This window comes from Stegostoma tigrinum, chromosome 20 (genome assembly GCF_030684315.1).
Source record: "Stegostoma tigrinum isolate sSteTig4 chromosome 20, sSteTig4.hap1, whole genome shotgun sequence".
NCBI classification, from domain to species: domain Eukaryota; kingdom Metazoa; phylum Chordata; class Chondrichthyes; order Orectolobiformes; family Stegostomatidae; genus Stegostoma; species Stegostoma tigrinum.
In genome coordinates, this window is record NC_081373.1 from 5,842,521 (window position 1) to 5,854,906 (window position 12,386).

Genomic DNA, 12,386 nt, shown 5'->3' on the forward strand with positions numbered 1-12,386 from the left:
TTGTCAGGATTTGGCTCATATCCTTCTCAATTCCACATATTAATGTACCCACCCAGATGCCTTTGAAATGTTGTAATTATACCAGCCCCCACCTCTGGAAGCTTATTCCATACATGCACCACCTTCTGCATGGAAAAGTTATAGCTGCAACATGACATCCCAAATCCCAAACTCAATAATCTGACCAATGAAGACAAGTATGCCAAATGCCTTCTTCACCACCAGGCCTACCTGCGACTCCACTTTCAAAAGACTATGCACCTGCACCCCTAGGTCTCTTTGTTCAGCAATACTCCCCACAGCCCTACCATTAACCGTATAAGTCCGGCCCTAGTTTTCCTAACCAAAATGCTACACCTCACATTTATCTAAATTAAATTCTATCTGTCACTCCTTGGTTCATTGGCCTATCTGACCAAGGTCCTGTGGTACTCTGAGATAATGTTCTTCAAGTTCATGTTTAATTAATTCTGGTTTTGATCTTCTCTCATCAAAAAGAGTAAACATTGATTCATTCAACTGGAAACCAGCACTTGCAAATGCTGTGTTTCTCCTAGGCTCCTTGATTAACTTTATTTACTGATAAGGACTAACCTTCTGTGTAAGATCACTGGCTTCGTTGATGTATCGGTCCCTTTCTTTTTCCAGATGGTAGATAATTTTCCGTTGTTTCTGCGCCTCATTGTTATAATTTTGAATTTCCTGTTCTAGGACCTTTTTGGATTGCTCATGTAGTTTGACCAAGTTTGATTGCTTCTCGGTGGCACTGACTGCCTTCAGCATGTTCTAGGACAAAAGAAAACATAGTGTTACTTTACTACACACTCATGGAAGGATTTAAGGAGGCAAAAGATTTAACGAGGCAAAAGGTCCACTTTCATAAAGATAGAGATCTCAAACTAAAAGCCATGAATGTTAAAAGTGATGTGTTGCTTTGAAATGAGAACCCCAGCCTTTCTGAACCGTGCAGCCTTGTAGGTTTTCTACCTAAGCTAGATTCAATGCTCAAAACAAATGTGTTTTTTTTTAACCAATTGACCCATGAGACATTTCCAGATCACTTGATTTTAGATCATTTTGTATTATTTGCTTAACCTAAAGCATTTTATATCCAAAATTTTCTTTAACCATTCACATAGAAAAACCATCTAAAAACTTTCAGGTTCTAGCCTTAATGACAACAATATAAATTTATATAAATAGTAATTGACTGTCTATATTAAAAGTCATATGTCAATTTGCATTTTGTCTACTTCGCCATTCTAACTTCCTTTGTCTACATTGGCTAGGAGATGCCTGAACAAATATTCCAGACTGTTGCTAAATACTCCTGCTTCTGAAAGATGTTGCAGTGCCATCACTGGGAGTAATGTATAATTCGAGTGAGACATGTTTTACAAAGTTGTGTAGAGTAATCATGAATTGGAATGGAGGAAGCGAGAATTTGTTTGTAAAAAAATTTAAGTGAGAAGAGTACATGGTTCTTTTAAGAGGTTAAGTGCTTTTCTAAGCTTAGAGATTTATACACAAAAATAAATGTGTCAATATGTTCCTGAAGATGGAAACCTGTATCAACTAGCTGTGTGATAAAAAAAACCTTGGGCTTGTTTTGATGCCTTGGTAATGAGCTTGAATCAGCCAATTAATTTAAACCAAGCACTTAGTGATTATAAGCCAATTGAATTTAAATCTGATGGTTTTGATAACCTCAGACCAATGCTATTGTAAGAAAATTGATATGCTATCCAAAGTATAAACGGTGAGGGTTTTTGAAAATTGGTGAGAGCAAACCACAATCTGGGAAATAAGCATCTAGCTCACACAAGAAATCACTAAGTTCTCCTTTAGAAAGCACCATCTATCTATTAAAGGTACCACATCACTTCCAGCTAAGAGTCCTCACTGAAGAATTTACAGAGAAGACATCCCTTACAGCTAGAACAGTGGAAGAAAGGTGTTTATGACTTGAGAAAGAGAGGCGTGTAGACTTTGAGGGAATAAGTTTTAATTTTTCTAATTACTCGGGCTTATATAAGTGGGATTCGTGTTTGTTGGAACAGCATACCAGTCGAATTTAGTTCAGATAGGGAATAGTTAGTAGTTAAGCAGGAATTGTCTGGTTTGTTAGTAATTCTGTTAACTTATTCACTGTTAGGGTTAAATAAATAAATTGTTACTTGTTACTTATAAGTGAATCTCAGGAATTTTTTTTTATTTAACCTCCCCTTCTGTAACAATTTAGGGGTTCAAAGATTAGGCGAGATGAGGCAAGCTTCTCTAGGTGTTTTGGGTTTAATTATTAGCAGGGGACATCTACTCCCACTGTAACAAATTGGGGGCTTGTGTTTCAATTCTAATCATTACAGGGGTTCGACCTCCCCTTCCTAACACACATTAGCATAAGCAGGTTTCATTACAAACACAGGCATAGGAATTTCAATGGAAATATACAATAATAACTTTAAAATACAGCCTAAATTATATTTGAGAGTTCTGTTTCAATTTCCTCTCATCCACGAACCTCTTTTTCACTTTAAAATGATATTAAGTTTCAACTCTCCATCAGCAATGATATTAGCCAGGTCTAAAATTGTCACATTAGCATGTGATGTGTGACAATTTTACTATTATAAATTTCAATGTGCTCATTTAGAATGAAAACTGTCTTCATAACATCATCAGAGTTTTACTACATCTGCCCAATAATAACATAAAAGAATGTGTTTAAATTGAAAATAGCAAAGTTTGTGCAGGATTGATGCCAGAGTTCTCAATCACTCACAGCATCACCTGGACAGCACACCGATGAATTAAGATTTCCTACTTTGGGAAAGATTTTTCATTCATGGAATGGAATTATTCTAACTCTTTACAGGATCACAATTGAAGTTGGACAAGTGCACTGCCTTTCTTTAGTTCTGCTCTACGCTGGTCACAATGTATAATCATAAATGTTTTACCCAGAAATCAATGTGACCAATTATATATGTTAACACATCCATTTCAGAATTCAAAGATTTCCACCAAAACAGTGGCTTGTAAATCAAAACGTATTCAATAAAGTTGAACACCTTATGAACTTACAATTTGAAATGAGACAGTACATCACCTGTCCAGGTGATGCTGAGTGATTGAGAACTCTGGCATCAATCCCGCACAAGCTTTGCTATTTTCAATTTAAACACATTCTTTTATGTTATTATTGGGAAGATGTAGTAAAACTCTGATAATTGTAAATAACCTGACAGGCTAGTTAAAGAGAAAATAGTTCTGAGCAGATATTGTCTTTGCGAGAAAAAAAATTAATCAAAAAATTATTAATTCAGTGAGAAAAAAAACAACAAAATATGAAATGCTCCAGATGGCTTTTGGTCTGATGTCCTGGCACACATACACAACCCATTACACATATGCTGTTGTCACTAGGTCTCTTCAGAAACAGCTTATTGAGGAGACGTCAAGATAAAGTTTTCTAGAAGCTTCTTTGAAAATTGCCATAACCCTTTCTTTTCCAGTTCTCACACTGGTTTCTCAGAAGGCTTTCTCAAGAAGTTGGCACAGGAGTAAGTGAGTGCCTTCTCACTTACAGGAGGCCACATTCACATGGAACTTCCAACAACATCAAAACCCACAACTCCTGACATGAATAAACTCAGGTATGTGCCTTCCCATAAACAAGCCCAAGCAGTTAGCTTCAAACATGTGTCTTTAAAAGTATCTTTTTTAAAAAAATTAATGATGGATGCATCTCCATATCAAAGGCTATGATTAAAATAAAACCTGACTTTGTAGGTTCAGAAACAAGAGAGCAATTTTACCCTAATTCACTAGGTGGCAAACCTGTGGATCAATTTTAATCTAGCCTACTATTCAGGATAGTGGGTGCAATATTGGTTTTAGTTTTACTCCCCACTGAAGTTCCCAGCTGGCAAGCTGAGTTAAAATTGCCCATTGAGAAATTGGATATAAACACAGGCAATGGAATGAACCATCCATCACAAACTTTTTTAATCAGATATATTCCATCGGGAAGAAGCAATAAAACTGTCTGCTCTTCATTTTGAGAAAACTTGAAGGCTCCCTGATGACATGACAGGAATGAGGACAATATGTGAAGTAGCTGCTCCCGAGACATAACGCAACAAATCTGGAAGATCATCTAAGGTGTGAATGGAAACATCTGGAGTTGGGACCTTGAAATTTTCCAATGCCGTGATTTAGCTGGTGGAGTAAGATTCCAGAAGACTGCTACCAGAAACCCAACAAATTTTCATTCTATGATCTGTATTCCATGCAGAAGACCAGTCTTTTGAAAGCTAGTTCCACCACCAGAACACAGGGGGAAATGGCTAGAGCCATTATGATGAATGCAATTACCAGCCTGGACCTGCAGCGGGTTGTGGAGTAGCTAATAAGGCAGATAAACCTACAAGACCTCGTCCTTACAATTCACATGTCACAGATCCATCTTCCTGTGACAGCGTAGGTGGGAGTGACCATCACACTCGTTGTAAAAATGAAATAGCCTCTTCTCAACAGATCTAGCAGCTCAAAATTGGGCATCCAGATTGTGTACAAGTTTAACCATGACAAATACCAATATGCTTACCTTATTCAAAATGTCTCGTTCTCTCACCAGTTCATCAATTGCTTTTTTGTCAAGCTCTGCCTGCCTTTTAGTAGACTCCAGTTCTGAAAAGTGTGAAGAGATTAAAGTCTTTACTTTAGTTATTTTCAAATATTTCAAAAGGAGAATAAACCATTTCTTGTACTTTTAAAGAAGCAGGTAGCTGTACTTATATGTCCAAGATAAATATGTGATTCAAGTAAAAAAGAAGAATCTTGATTTCATTTGCAATATTATAGAAGGGGCTTCATCATTTCATGTATCTAAGCATAGCCTTGTCAGTAATAGATATACATACACAAATATTATAAAAATTCTATGATAAAAGGATGGCTTCATATCCATTCAATCAGGGATAAAGTTTTAATTTGTAATTCCAGTATTGTCATTACCAAGTAATAGCTTCCTTTTTGACTCAGTTCCATCTCCCAGGTTCCTTTTATTAAACCTCTTCTTACTGCATATATTCTACTGACCTAATTCAGGATCTTAGATCAGCAGTTGAAACTTGTGTTGAATTTGGAAATCAGAATCGAGACATTGGGCTAAATCATTCAGCAAAACAAAGTGAGATTTTTTTTAGTGAGATTTCTCATCAAAAGCGCCTTCAACTTTCATCTCCTGTAATCTCTGCCTCTCTCACAGAAAACAGTCCACACTCAGGCAGAAAGCCTCATGGTGTGTGCTGGGCTGCCTGTCTTTTGGCTCCACTCCTTTCTAGAGGAGATTGCTGACTCTGACCACCCCAAGTGGCTGACTGACCATGTCGAAGCCCCTAGATTGACATTGGAGGAAAGGAGAGTTGGAAATTATATCAGCCTAATATCTCTGCCTGAGGTGGCAAAGCATAAAAAAGGAATTGCAAGGCAGGGGTGCGGTGAGCAACCTGGTAAGCTCAAAGTGAGTGTTCACTATGACAACAAGCGAAGGGGCCCAGAGATACAGTCTGGTCCAGTCCAAGAGCTGGGTGTTTGTCACTGGTATCAAAGTGTTCTTGCTGCGAGAGTTGTGGGGGCAATCCAAGTGCCGCACTGAAATGCAGAAATATCCTGTAAATGGATCATAGAATTCCTACAATGTGGAATCAGGCCGTTCAGCCCATTGAGTCCATACGACCCTCAGAAGAGCATCCCACTCCCCTGCACCCCTGTAACCTTGCATTTCCCATCGCCCAACCATCTAATCTACATATCTTTAAACATACTGTGAGAGGTCTTAGGGGCTGACAGGTGCCAGACACCAAAGTCAACGGACATGGGATGTGCGTGGCTGGTTTCCATGAAGTGTGCCCTGAAATGTCAGTGCCTGGTGTCCAACATGGCGGTCTTTAAAAGCCAGCAGTGAGCTGAGCTCCCAAGTCCCCTCTTGAACATCCGTGTCCGTTTTCCTGTGTCTAGCTGGGTTGACACTTTCGTAAGATCGGTAAACTGAATATTATTGAGACAAGTTGTGGTGTTAATAAGTGTTTAACAAGCAATAATCCCCTTAACCAGCAACTTTCTGCAGCCATGTGAGAAACTCTCCTCTCCATTCAGCAAATGTATACAAGATTCAGCAAGATGGTTGCCAACATCGAGTTAGGCCTCACTGGACTTGTCTTCCAATTCTGCCACAAATCGCACCACAGCCGATGTCACTCAAATTTCACCCATTGTCATGTATAACTGATAAGATGCAAAGGAGATTGGAAAGCATACAATCTCCAGAAACAATGCTAACATGCTTTGCATCCAGTTATTTCCACAATCCTAGTAGCAACTAAAGATACAGACACACCACATATATAGTTTTCATAGAGCTTTGAGTGGAAAATCGGAACTCTTAAGGAAATTCAATTCCCCAGGCATTAAGGATGGGAAAAAAAGGAAACTGTAATGTTAGCATTTTTTATAAATCATGGTTTTACTATAGAATGGCACTTCTATTGCTCTTCATAATGCAACTCCCTAATTTTTAATTTTGTACAGATGGCACACCAAGAACCTGTTAGCCATGAAATGGTAGTGAAATATGTAATCTAAACTGAATGTCATCTCTGAAATAACTCCACAGAGACCGGTATTCTGTCACCAAGTCACCTTTTATTCACATGTGGAGAATCCCTGACAGGTCCCTCAGAACCAGCTCTCAGAGTGAATAGTACGTCTGATACATATGTTCATCAGCCAGGGCTCCCTAATTGGACCAGATTAACAGCCCCAATCAGGGAACTCATATTCTATGATGTCCACCCGGCTGACCTCATTATGATCACAACAATCTCTCCTGGTCGGTACAAGTGATTTGTACCAATATAAAGAAATTGGTATTACAGAGTTATGCATAAAGGTAACATTCAATCAAAACTGGGAGAATTCTTGTACATGATTGAAAAGGTGAGGAGTCAGGAAGTAGCTCCAAGATATCCAGGCAAAAACTTCTTGAATTTGACAAAAACGGAAATTGCTGCAAAAACTCAGCAGTCTAGCAGCATCTCTGCAGCGAAAGCAGAATTAATGTTTCATTCTGAACTCCACTGTGAAGAAGAGTCACTGGACTCAAAACATTAATTCTATTTTCCCTCCACAGGTTTCCAGCATCTACAGTTGTTTTGTCTTACATCTTCAAACTAGATTATCTAGATGAAGTAAGTGATGAAATCTCAGCTCTTAAGCTTGTCAGAATTCAGAGTAACAGCATCCCAAGGATGATTGGCAATAATGCCTTTATTGTTCCTTTTTAAAGGCAATGGACTGAAATGAGAAAGAGCTATTTTACAAACTTGTATTTGAAAGAGTGGCTGCAGTTTTGAAAGCAAGTAACCTGATACCCATGGCAAACATTGTGAATAATTGCTTGGACAAGCAATAATTGAAAGTTGAGTTGCAGCCAGTTTGGAGCTGAGGCATGTACTGATGAAGATCTTACTGACAACCAGAAGTTAAATTGTTCTACGAACTTGCAACCAATTATCAACGGCAAGGATATGTTTGCCTGCTAATGTTGTGTGGCTCATTCTCAGTAAACTGAATTCTTCTCCAGTTGAAGAGTCGTCTCCCTGTTCTCTGCAGTCAAAACTCACTGACAACCTGAAGAAAACCAGTTTATCACTCCAGCAGGAGTTGTTGTGAGTTGTGACATTTTGTTGATAAGTCAGTGGCTTTTTATAAGGGGACTAGCAACCTTTTGTCTCTCACCAGCTAATGGATACATTCAGAGAAAGACAATTGAAGCAATGTGGTAGTCAGCAGAACAGTCATAAAGGTCATCTCAACGACTGTACACAGGGACAAAGATGCCAAACTGTTTTCCGCTCTATCCAAAATATTTTTTGCCTGTGTTTGTCAATCTGTGTGTGTCTAAGGGGATGGGGCAATAAGTGCATTAATGTTTTAATTAGCAGTATTATATGTCAACAATTTGTAACTATTTCCCTGCAGTTAGAGTCTAATGGCTTAGAATAAATTATCACTCATGTTTAGCACGCAGACCTGGTCTGTATTTTCAATTAGTCTCAGTTGGAAAGTCAGGTAAATCGGGGAATTATTTGTAATTCTTTATAAGTGAAATACTTTATGAAATCTTCAACTTTTGTGACAAGTCTAGGAATAATGGAACTTGATTTCCAATGTGCTCCCCCAGTAAGTTGATCACAGCAATTTTCAAATTTAAATGTAGTAATTGTGGTCTTAAGGTATGCGAATTTGAAAGCTGAGTACAGGATTAAGGATAGGATTCATGGCAGCGTGGAGGAACAGAGGGATCTTGGTGTGCAGATACATAGATCTCTTAAAATGGCCACCCAGGTGGACAGGGTTGTTAAGAAAGCATATGGTGTTTTGGCTTTCATTAACAGGAGGATTGAGTTTAAGAGTCGTGAGATCTTGTTGCAGCTCTATAAAACTTTGGTTAGACCGCACTTGGAATACTGCGTCCAGTTCTGGGCGCCCTATTATAGGAAAGATGTGGATGCTTAGGAGAGGGTTCAGAGGAGGTTTACCAGGATGCTGCCTGGACTGGAGGGCTTATCTTATGAAGAGAGGTTGACTGAGCTCGGTCTCTTTTCATTGGAGAAAAGGAGGAGGAGAGGGCACCTAATTGAGGTCTACAAGATAATGAGAGGCATAGATAGAGTTGATAGCCAGAGACTATTTCCCAGGGCAGAAATGGCTAGCACGAGGGGTCATAGTTTTAAGCTGGTTGGTGGAAAGTATAGAGGGGATGTCAGAGGCAGGTACTTTACGCAGAGAGTTGTGAGAGCATGGAATGCGTTGCCAGCAGCAGTTGTGGAAGCAAGGTCATTGGGGTCATTTAAGAGACTGCTGGACATGTATATGGTCACAGAAATTTGAGGGTGCATACATGAAGATCAATGGTCGGCACAACATTGTGGGCTGAAGGGCCTGTTCTGTGCTGTACTGTTCTATGTTCTATGTTCTATAATGCTCCAGTTACCATTTTTGGACTCAAGTGAGAACACTTCATGCAATATGAATTGCCAGCACAGTGGAAGTACACCCAAACGGTTTGCTTCTGTTCTGCTCAGATGCCAAGAGTCCTTTCCCAGATCCAAAAAGGCAGCTGGTGTCACAGGCTGAGTCTGCAGACGTCTGGGATCCCATTTTCCGATAGCACAGCCAAAATCACTCAAACCCCACCAAAAGAACATAAGAACTAAGAGCAGAAGGAGGTAAATCAGACCCTTGAAGCTGCTCTGGTATTTGACAGAATCATGGGATAACAAGGTGTAGAGCTGGATGAACACAGCAGGCCAAGCAGCATCAGAGGAGCAGGAAGGCTGACGTTTAAGGCTTGGACCCTTTTTCAGAAATACAATCATGTCTGGTCCTCATCTCAGCCTCAACCCGACTTTTGTGTCTGCTCTCTATAACCTTATGCCCATTAGTTATTGAACATTTGCATACCTTCTTCTCAAATTTATTCAGCTACCAGCATCCAAAGGATTCTGAGGCAGTGAATTTCAGATTCACAACTCTTTGAGAGATGTAATTTCTGGATGTGAGTTTGCTCACTGAGCTGGAAGGTTAGTTTTCAGATGTTTCGTCACCTTTTATTTATTTGAAAAAATATACTTTATTCATAACATGTACAAAAAATAAAACATATTTATACACCTACCCAGTCATGCAAGCCGCTCTGCGACACCCAGGGGGTACGTACACCAACTAAAGGAAAAAAAACAAAGAAGAAAAAAACAAAGCAAAGAAAATACCCCGGCAGTCGTCACCCCGCACAGTCCCCGTTGGCCCCCTGACCAGTTGGGGAAGGCGCCAGCTGGGCCCAGTTACCAGACAGGGTTCTTTTTTCTATTCTGGATGAGGGGTTTCAGACAGTGGTCTTTCCCCACCACGCCTTGGCGGCGGCTGCCCCAAGCTTTAGCACGTCGCTCAGCACGTAGTCCTGGGCCTTGGAGTGCGCCAGTCTGCAACACTCGGTCGGGGTCAGTTCTTTCAGCTGGCAGACCAGCAAGTTGCGGGCAGACCAAAGAGCGTCTTTCACTGCATTGATGGTCCTCCAGGCGCAGTTGATGTTGATCTCGGTGTGCGTCCTGGGAAACAGCCCGTAGAGCACTGAGTCCCGCGTCTCGGAGCTGCTCGGGACGAACCTCGACAGATACCACTGCACCCGCCTCCAGACCTCCTGCGCATAGGCACACTCCAGAAGGAGGTGATCGACAGTCTCATCACCCCCGCAGCCGCCTCGAGGGCAGCATGCGGTGGCGCAGAGATTCCGGGCATGCATAAAGGATCTCACTGCCAGAGCCCCTCTCACCGCCAGCCAAGCAATGTCCTTGTGCTTGTTTGAAAGTTCTGGTGATGAGGCATTCTGCCAAACGACTTTGGCAGTCTGCGTGGGGAACCACACAACGGGATCCACCCTCTCCTTTTCCCAAAGGGTCTCGAGGATACTACGTGCTGACCACTGCCTGATAGCCTTGTGGTCAAAGGTGTTTCCTTTCAAAAATTTCTCCACGAAGGACAGCTGGTACGGAACGGTCCAACTACTCGGAGTGTCCGTGGCAACGAGGCCAGGCCCATCCTTCGCAACACCGGGGACAGGTAGAACCTCAGTAAGTAGTGACACTTGGTATTTGCATACTGAGGATCTACGCACAGCTTGATGCAGCCGCACACAAAGGTAGCCGTCAGGGCGAGGGTGGCGTTCGGTACGTCCTTTCCCCCAGTTTCCAGGTCTTTGTACATGGTGTCCCTGTGGACCCAGTCCATCCTCGACCCCCAAATGAAGTGGAAGATGGCCCGGGTGACTGCAGCGGCGCAGGTCCAGAGAATAGGCCAGGCCTGCGCCACATACAATAGTACCGAAAGCCCCTCACACCTGACAACCAGGTTCTTACCCGTGATGGAGAGGGACCGGAGCGTCCACCTGCCCAGCTTCTGCTTCAGTTTGGTGGTATGCTCCTCCCAAGTCTTAGTGGACGCCCCAGCTCCACCGAACCAAATACCCAGCACCTTCAGGTAGTCTGTCCTGAAGGCGAAGGGGATGAAGGAGCGGTCGTCCCAATTCCCGAAGAACATGACCTCGCTCTTACCCCTACTGACTTTGGCACCCGAGGCCAGTTCAAACTGGCCGCAGATGTCCAACAGCCTACTCACCGACTGACGATCGGTGCAGAAGATGGCGACGTCGTCCATGTACAGGGACGTCTTGCCTGACTCCAGATCTGACGGGAATCCTGTCTGATTCCCACCCATTGATCGAGACTGCACTAACGATGTTGGTGTAGAGCAGCCGGATCCAATTGCAGATGCCCTCCCCGAAACCCAATTTGGAGAGGACGTCCCTCATGTAAGCATGAGAGACCCTGTCGAAGGCCTTCTCCTGGTCCAGGCTGACGAGGCAGGTGTCCACCCGCCTGTCCTGCACGTCGGCGATCATATCCCTGATGAGCGCGAGGCTCTCAGCAATCTTCCTGCCCGGCACGGCACAGGTTTGGTCAGGGTGGATCACCTACTCCAGGACAGACCTGACCCGGTTGCCTATGATCTTGGCCAGGATTTTGTAGTCCACGTTCAATAGTGAAATGGGACGCCAATTCTCAGTTTCTTCCCTCTCCCCCTTCCTCTTGTAAATGAGGGTGATGATGCCCTTCCTCATGGACTTGCACATTTCCCCTGCCCGAAGCGCACTATTCTACACCTCCAGCAGGTCCTGGCCGACCAGGCCCCACAGAGCAGAATTTTTTTTTAGCTCGACCGGTAAGCCGCCGCTCCCGGAGTCTTATTCCGCTCCAAGGAATTAAGGGCTCTGGTCAGCTCGTCCAGGGAAATCGGCCGGTCCAGCCAGTCCCTCGTGCCGTCATCTAAGACCTCCGTGACAGACGACAGGAACGACTCAGAGGCCGTGCTATCCTTGGGCTTCGTGTCGTACAGTCCGGCATAGAAGGATCTGCTGATCCTCAAAATGTCGGGCCGAGACGACGTCACCGAGCCGTCATCCTCCTTCAGCCGGCTAAGCACAGAGCTGTCTTTGTGCACCTTCTGAAAGAAGAAACGCGAGCACGTCTCGTCCTGCTCCACGGAGCGGACCCTGGACCGGAAGATTATCTTGGAGGCCTCCGCGGCGAAGAGCGAGGCTTGCTGGCCCCTCACCTCGCGGAGGTCCTCTGTGACATCGATCCCCATCAACTGCAGAAGGAGCAGGTTCTGCACCCTTTTCTGGAGTCGCGACAGCTTTCCCCGCCTCTCTCTCGCCTTCCGAACACCTTTGAGGACAAAGAACCTCTTGATGTTCTCCTTCA

The 12,386-nt window shown here is 43.0% G+C and overlaps 1 protein-coding gene across 1 annotated transcript in view; it reads right to left on the reverse strand.

Annotated features, from left to right (window-relative positions):
• The window catches only part of cfap58 (cilia and flagella associated protein 58), a 219,804-nt gene that overhangs the window by 152,827 nt on the left and 54,591 nt on the right, over nt 1-12,386 (reverse strand). The window contains exons 8-9 of the mRNA XM_048551167.2: nt 4,610-4,692; nt 595-786 (exon numbers count right to left, since the gene is read on the reverse strand). Coding sequence (XP_048407124.1) covers nt 595-786; nt 4,610-4,692 — 275 coding nt within the window. The remainder of the gene's footprint in view (nt 1-594; nt 787-4,609; nt 4,693-12,386) is intronic.